Here is an 8,252-nt window from a genome sequence, read left to right as displayed (position 1 = left end):
GTCCTGACTCAAGCCTGGTTGGCCAGCGAGTCTTTGTGATCTGGAGTGCGCTGCCTGAAAGGCTAGTGGAAGCAGATTCCTTAGCAACTTTCAAAGGAGAATCCGATATAAACTTGAAAAGGCGAAATTTGCGGAGCTGTGGCGAAAGAGCACAGGAGTGGGACTGATCGTATCGCCCTTACAGCACACGAGCTACAGGCTGAATGGCTTCCTCCTGCGCTGTCTGTTCTACCAGTGTCACAGGGTTTGAGCAGCATCATTAGCAGATTATTTAGTCATCAGAATCCACCCAGCTCCTCAGGGCAGAGGTCACAATCCTTTCAAACCATCACTCTGCTGGAATTGCCAGGATTTCAACGGTTGAGAATTGAAGGGAGACTGAGTGGATGAATTTGTTCCAGGGGCTGTTCACAAAGCCTCTGCACGAGTTAATAATTATCAACCGCCTTTTTGGCTGGGATCAGTTTCAGAAATTCTCTCATCATCTTAAAGATTTCAGTGAGATTCTCCTCAAAGTCTCCTCTTTCCCAAAGAAAACAAACTCCATATCCTCAACCTTCACAGAACACTATATATTCCACGGGTGTGAAGAATTTGAGAACATTTCTGGAGACGATCGGACCAGTCATGGATCGTGGGGAACCTTCCAGACTCTTCCCGCCCTCCCAGTGACCACCGTCTCCTAACTTTAACTCCACGTGTCTGTCTCACATTTAAAGCGAAAGTTGGCATCAGCGATTGCGGAAAAACCACCGTAAACAGGGCGACTGATCCCACCAGTCATTAAATCCTCCAGTGGGATCAGTACCTTTGCACAGACATTACCCGGAGCAGTATACACTCTCACTGGGGTACAGTCCCACACACACTGACTCTCACTGGGGTACAGTCCCACACACACTGACTCTCACTGGGGTACAGTCCCACACACTGACTCTCACTGGGGTACAGTCCCACACACACTGACTCTCACTGGGGTACAGTCCCACACACACTGACTCTCACTGGGGTACAGTCCCACACACACTGACCCTCACTGGGGTACAGTCCCACACACACTGACTCTCACTGGGGTACAGTCCCACACACACTGACTCTCACTGGGGTACAGTCCCACACACACTGACTCTCACTGGGGTACAGTCCCACACACACTGACTCTCACTGGGGTACAGTCCCACACACACTGACTCTCACTGGGGTACAGTCCCACACACACTGACCCTCACTGGGGTACAGTCCCACACACACTGACTCTCACTGGGGTACAGTCCCACACACACTGACTCTCACTGGGGTACAGTCCCACACACAGAGACTCACTGGGGTACAGTCCCACACACACTGACCCTCACTGGGGTACAGTCCCACACACACTGACTCTCACTGGGGTACAGTCCCACACACACTGACCCTCACTGGGGTACAGTCCCCCACACACTGACTCTCACTGGGGTACAGTCCCACACACACTGACCCTCACTGGAGGGTATGGAGGAAGAGGAGAGAACTGAGCACAGAACACGTAAAATAGAGCGGCAGGTTTTGATAATTAATTATAATCAGATCTTAGATGTTTTTTACGTGGTAATAATCCAATGATAATATTTTTTAAATTGTCGTATAATCAGATAATAATTGAGATCTAACACATTTTTCATCTAAATGAATCATTGTTTTAATAACAATCTCATTGCTGAGCAGATAGATAGAATCTACAATCTACATTCTGTCCTGTGCGGCCTCCCTGCCCGCCGGTCTGTACTAGCAGGCGCTGTATGTGATCCAGTACATGGTGCACAGTGCCTTGCTCTGTTGGCTGACATTTATGGCCAGGCAGATGAATGTTGCGTAGGAATATGGTGGCTGGGGGGGGCAATGACAGTCGGGGGGGGGGGCTGCTGTTCCCGGTGTGATGGGGTCTGTCGCCAGGGTGGAGCTGGGGTTGTGTGGCATGTTGTACTCAACATCACATCAACAAATGGAGAGCGGACAGTTACAGTGAGGCCTCCGACAGAGCGAGAGACACAGAGTTCATCACTCACACGGCTGGGGGAGGGAGGGAGGGACTGGGGGAGAGAGAGAGAGGGAGGGACTGGGAGAGAGGGAGGGAGGGACTGGGGGAGAGAGAGAGGGAGGGACGGGGAGAGAGAGGGAGGGACTGGGAGAGAGAGAGGGACGGGGAGAGAGAGGGAGGGAGGGACTGGGGGAGAGAGGGACTGGGGGAGAGAGAGGGAGGAACTGGGAGAGAGAGAGGGAGGGACTGGGGAAGAGAGAGGGAGGGGAGGGAGGGACTGGGGGAGAGAGAGAGGGAGGAACTGGGGGAGAGAGAGGGAGGGACTGGGGAAGAGAGAGGGAGGGACTGGGGGAGAGAGGGAGGGACTGGAGGAGAGAGAGGGAGGGACGGGGAGAGAGAGAGGGAGGGACGGGGAGAGAGAGAGGGAGGGACTGGAGGAGAGAGAGGGAGGGACGGGGAGAGAGGGTGGGAGGGACTGGGGGAGAGAGGGACTGGGGGAGAGAGGGACTGGGGAAGAGAGGGAGAGACTGGGGGAGAGAGGTGTAGGGACTTGGGGAGAGAGGTGTAGGGACTGGGGGAGAGAGAGGGAGGGACGGGGAGAGAGAGAGAGGGAGGGACTGGGGAGAGAGGGAGGGAGGGACGGGGAGAGAGAGGGAGGGACTGGGGGAGAGAGAGAGGGAGGGACTGGGGGAGAGAGGGAGGGTGGGACTGGGGAGAGAGAGGGTGGTACTGGGGGAGAGAGGGATGGGGAGAGAGAGAGGGAGGGACTGGGAGCTTTTTCACAATCTAGTTCAGAATGTGAGTGAATTGTTTTCCTCGCTGCCCCCCCTCCCCTCCCCAAAGTGACCAGACCGAGTCTGCAGACAGATTATTTGTTTTAATTTTAATTGTGATGTTTCTATTGAAACTGTCGGGAGGTCACAGGTCAGTGCTTGACATGATTTGCAGCAAGGGAACAGCTTGCTCGGATTACCTGCAATACAATGATTTATATACACACTAAAAGCAATGTCCAGCATAAATCAATCTAACAGTGTTGTGCATGCATGATATCAAACACGATAAATGGCTGGCAACAGAAATGGATCATACATAACGATCCCAGGGAATCATCACATCAACTAATGGAGACAGCATAGCGGACAGTTACAGTGAGGCCTCCGACAGAGCGAGAGACACAGAGCTCATCACCCGCACCGCTGGGGGAGAGAGGGACTGGGGGAGAGAGAGAGGGACTGGGGGAGAGGGAGGGAGGGAGAGGGACTGGGGAGAGAGGGACTGGGGAGAGAAAGGGAGGGGCTGGGAGAGAGAGGGAGGGGCTGGGAGAGAGAGGGAGGGGCTGGGGAGAGAGGGAGGGAGGAAGCGAGGGAGAGGGAGGGAGGGAATGTGGGGAGAGGGAGGGACTGGGGGAGAGAGAGAGGGACTGGGGGGAGAGGGGGACTGGGGGGAGAGGGAGGGACTGGAGGAGAGAGGGAGGGAGGAAGCGAGGGAGAGGGATAGAGGGACTGGGGAGAGAGGGAATGTGGGGAGAGGGAGGGACTGGGGGAGAGAGAGAGGGACTGGGGGGAGAGGGAGGGAGAGAGGGACTAGGGGGAGAGGGAGGGACTGGAGGAGAGAGGGAGGGAGAGGGGGACTGGGGGAGAGAGGGAGGGACTGGGGGAGCGAGGGAGGGAGGAAGCGAGGGAGAGGGATAGAGGGACTGGGGAGAGAGGGAATGTGGGGAGGGGGAGAGGGAGGGACTGGGGGAGAGAGAGAGGGACTGGGGGGAGAGAGGGACTAGGGGGAGAGGGAGGGAATGGAGGAGAGAGGGATAGAGGGACTGGGGAGAGAGGGAATGTGGGGAGGGGAGAGAGGGAATGTGGGGAGGGGAGAGGGAGGGACTGGGGGAAAGAGAGAGGGACTGGGGGGAGAGGGAGGGAGAGAGGGACTAGGGGGAGAGAGGGGGGGACTGGGGGAGAGAGGGAGGGACTGGGGGAGCGAGGGACTGGTGATAAAGGCCTGCTGTGCGGTGCTATGTTCGGGGTATGGCTGTGCTACTGCTACAAAGTGCATTGGCTCCAATCCCGGTCCACTCCAGGAGATATCACACTCTGGGCTGGAGTCCGATTCATTCACACGACCAGGGGTCCGTAGATGAGGTTGAGGTCTCTGCCGTCCTCCAGTTCAGTGTTACTGGGGATGGAGAGCGGGTGTTCGATCCTTTCCTCGGTCAGAGGTGTACCTGAGATTGTTGGAGAGAATGTTAGCACAGCTGTGACCATCTCCGACACCCGGAACAACAGCAGCTGATCCGGCTCCAATCCCTCACTGTCCGGCTTCCCCCCAGCACCAAGGCTAAACTCCCCTCACCCCGGGACTGACCCTCCCTCGACCCCCCTCACCCCGGGACTGACCCGACACCTGACCCCCTCACCCCGGGACTGACCCTCCCCCCTCACGCCGGGACTGACCCTCCCCCCTCACGCCGGGACTGACCCTCCCTCGACCCCCCTCACCCCGGGACTGACCCGACACCTGACCCCCTCACCCTGGAACTGACCCGACCCCCTCACCCCGGGACTGACCCTCCCCTGACCCCCTCACCCTGGAACTGACCCGACCCCCTCACCCCGGGACTGACCCTCCCTCGACCCCCCTCACCCCGGGACTGACCCGACACCTGACCCCCTCACCCCGGGACTGACCCGACACCTGACCCCCTCACCCTGGGACTGACCCTCCCTCGACCCCCCTCACCCCGGGACTGACCCTCCCTCGACCCCCCTCACCCCGGGACTGACCCAACCTCCTCACCCCGGGACTGACCCTCCCTCGACCCCCTCACCCCGGGACTGACCCGACCCTCGACCCCCTCACCCCGGGACTGACCCGACCCTCGACCCCCTCACCCCGGGACTGACCCGACCCTCGACCCCCTCACTCCGGGACTGACCTTCCCTCGACCCCCTCACTCCGGGACTGACACGACCCCCGACCCCCTCACCCCGGGACTGACCCTCCCTCGACCCCCTCACCCCGGGACTGACCCGCCTGCGACCCCTCACCCCGGGACTGACCCTCCCTCGACACCCTCACCCCGGGACTGACCCGCCTGCGACCCCTCACCCCGGGACTGACCCTCCCTCGACCCCCTCACCCCGGGACTGACCCGACCCTCGACCCCCTCACTCCGGGACTGACCCTCCCTCGACCCCCTCACCCTGGGACTGACCCGACCCCGACCCCCTCACCCCGGGACTGACCCGACCCCCAACCCCCTCACCCCGGGTCTGACCCGATCCCCGACCCCCTCACCCCGGGACTGACCCTCCCCTGACCCCCCTCACCCTGGGAATGACCCTCCCCTGACCCCCCTCACCCCAGGACTGACCCTCCCTCGACCCCCCCTCACCCTGGGACTGACCCGACCCCCTGAACCTGGGACTGACCCTCCCGCGACCCCTCACCCTGGGACTGACCCGCGACCCCTCACCCCGGGACTGACCCTCCCGTGACCCCTCACCCTGGGACTGACCCTCCCCTTGACCCCCCTCATCCGGGTCGGCCCCTCTTCTTGACCCCCTCCCACAGGACTAACCCTCCTCCTGACCCCCTCCCCCGGGTCGGACCCTCCCCCTGACCCTGGGACTGACCCTCCCCTGACCCCCCTCACCCCAGGACTGACCCTCCCTCGACCCCCCCTCACCCTGGGACTGACCCGACCCCCTCAACCTGGGACTGACCCTCCCGCGACCCCTCACCCCGGGACTGACCCGCGACCCCTCACCCCGGGACTGACCCTCCCGCGACCACTCATCCTGGGACTGACCCTCCCCTTGATCGCCTCACCCGGGTCGGCCCCTCCTCCAGGACTGACCTTACCCTTGACCCCCCTCATCCGGGTCAGCCCCTCCTCTTGACCCCCTCCCACAGGACTAACCCTCCCCCTGACCCCCTCCCCCGGGTCGGACCCTCCCCCTGACCCCGGGATTGACCCCCTGACCACAGGTCATTCTGACTGTAATTCCACTCAGATCTCCAAGCTTCCTGTGTTAGCTCTGCAGATTGAGCAGCAGGATTGAACTGAGGTCCCCCTCCGCTCCCCAGCCCCACTCCCCTGAAGGTGCTGACCTCCGCTCCCCAGCCCCACTCCCCTGAAGGTGCTGACCTCCGTCGCTCCCACGCACTAATCTGAGAGCCCAAATATTGTTGATCAGATACTGAACCATGGGCTGCTAATTCCGATTGGAGACATTCCTGGAGGTTTGATCATGACAGTGGACCACCCATTAATAATGGGCAACGGAACTAGCAGAGGCATTGAACAAATATTTTGTATCGGTCTTCACGGTAGAAGACACTAAAAACATCCCAATAACAGATAGTCAAGGGGCTATAGGGAGGGACAAACTTAATACAATCACTATCACTAATGAAGTAGTACTCGGTAAACTAATGGGACTAAAGGTGGACAAGTCCCCTGGACCTGATGGCTTACATCCTAGGGCCTTAAGAGAAGTGGCTGCAGAGATAGTGGATGCATTGGTTGTAATCTACCAAAATTCCCTGGATTCTGGGGCGGTCCCAGCGGATTGGAAAACAGCAAGTATAACGCCATTAATTAAAAAAGGAGGCAGACAGAAAGCAGGAAACTATAGACCAGTTAGTCTAACATCTGTCGTTGGGAAAATGCTGGAGTCCATTATTAAGGAAGCAGTAGCAGGACATTTGGAAACGCATAATTCAATCAAGCAGTCAGCATGGTTTTATGAAAGGGAAGTCATGTTTGACAAATTTGTTGGAGTTCTTTGAGGATGTAGCGAGCAGGGTGGATGAGGGGGAACCAGGGTATGTGGTGTATTTGGATTTCTAGAAGGCATTCGATAAGGTGCCACATAAAAGGTTAATGCACAAGATAAAAGTTCACTGGGTTGGGGGTAATATATTAGCATGGATAGAGGATTGGCTAACTAACAGAAAACAGAGTCGGGATAAATGGGTCATTTTCAGGTTGGCAAACAGTGACTAGTGGGGTGCCACAGGGATCAATGCTGGGACCTCAACTATTTACAATCTATATTAATGACTTGGATGAAGGGACCGAGTGTAATGGAGCCAAGTTTGCTGATGATACAAAGATGGGTGGGAAAGCAAATTGTGAGGAGGACACAAAAAATCTGCAAAGGGATATAGACAGGCTAAGTGAGTGGGCAAAAATTTGGCAGATGGAGTATAATGTGGGAAAATGTGAGGTTATCCGCTTAGGAAAAATAAAAAAGCACATTATTTAAATGGAGATTGCAAAGTGCTGCAGTACAGCGGGTCCTGGGGGTCCTTGTGCATGAAACACAAAAAGTGAGTATGTAGGTACAGCAAGTAATCAGGAAGGCAAATGGAATGTTGGCCTTTATTGCGAGAGGGATAGAGTATAAAAGCAGAGAAGTCCTGCTACAACTGTACAGGGTATTGGTGAGGCCACACCTGGAGTACTGCGTACAGTTTTGGTCTCCATATTTAAGGAAGGATATACTTGCATTGGAGGCTGTTCAGAGAAGGTTCACTAGGTTGATTCCGGAGATGAGGCGGTTGACTTATGAAGATAGGTTGAGTAGGTTGGGACTATACTCATTGGAGTTCAGAAGAATGAGAGGTGATCTTATCGAAACAAGATACTGCGGGAACTCGACAAGGTAGATGCAGAGAGGATGTTTCCACTCGTGGGAAATCTAGAACTAGGGAGCATAGTTTAAGAATGAGGGGTTGCCGATTTAGAACTGAGATGAGGAGAAATTTCTTCTCAGAGGGGTCGTAAGTCTTTGGAATTCTCTGCCCCAGAGAGCTATGGAGGCTGGGTCATTAAATATATTTAAGATGGAGATAGATTTTTGAACGATAAGTGAAGGGTTATGGCCTACTCCTGCTCCAATTTCTTATGTTCTGACCATGTGACAGTGGGCCATGTGACAGCTGACCTCGTGACAGTGGGCCATGTGACACGTTCACCTTCTAACGCTTGGGCCCCAAGTTGAGCATTTTTGATTGTGGTTTCATGCGAATTTTCTAAAAGCAGGAGGACATCGGTGAGTGGGGGAGAGAAACAGGAACAGGAGGCCATTCAGTCCCTCGAGCCTGTTACACAGGAACAGGAGGAGGCCCATTCTGTCCCTCGAGCCTGTTACACAGGAACAGGAGGAGGCCATTCAGCCCCTCGAGCCTGTTACACAGGAACAGGAGGAGGCCATTCACCCCCTCGAGC

General features: G+C 56.5%; 1 protein-coding gene across 1 annotated transcript in view; it reads right to left on the bottom strand.

Moving 5' to 3' along the window:
* Positions 1-3,830: 3,830 nt before the first annotated feature.
* Positions 3,831-8,252, bottom strand: part of LOC139226238 (E3 ubiquitin ligase RNF157-like) — a 50,809-nt gene continuing 46,387 nt past the window's right edge. Inside the window, exon 13 of the mRNA XM_070856859.1 lies at positions 3,831-4,238. Coding sequence (XP_070712960.1) covers positions 4,129-4,238 — 110 coding nt within the window. The 3' untranslated portion in view covers positions 3,831-4,128. The remainder of the gene's footprint in view (positions 4,239-8,252) is intronic.

The sequence above is a fragment of the Pristiophorus japonicus genome, chromosome 16 (assembly GCF_044704955.1).
Source record: "Pristiophorus japonicus isolate sPriJap1 chromosome 16, sPriJap1.hap1, whole genome shotgun sequence".
In the NCBI taxonomy this organism is placed as follows: domain Eukaryota; kingdom Metazoa; phylum Chordata; class Chondrichthyes; family Pristiophoridae; genus Pristiophorus; species Pristiophorus japonicus.
Note: the sequence above shows the minus strand (reverse complement) of the source record. Positions and strands in the feature narration are given on the sequence as shown.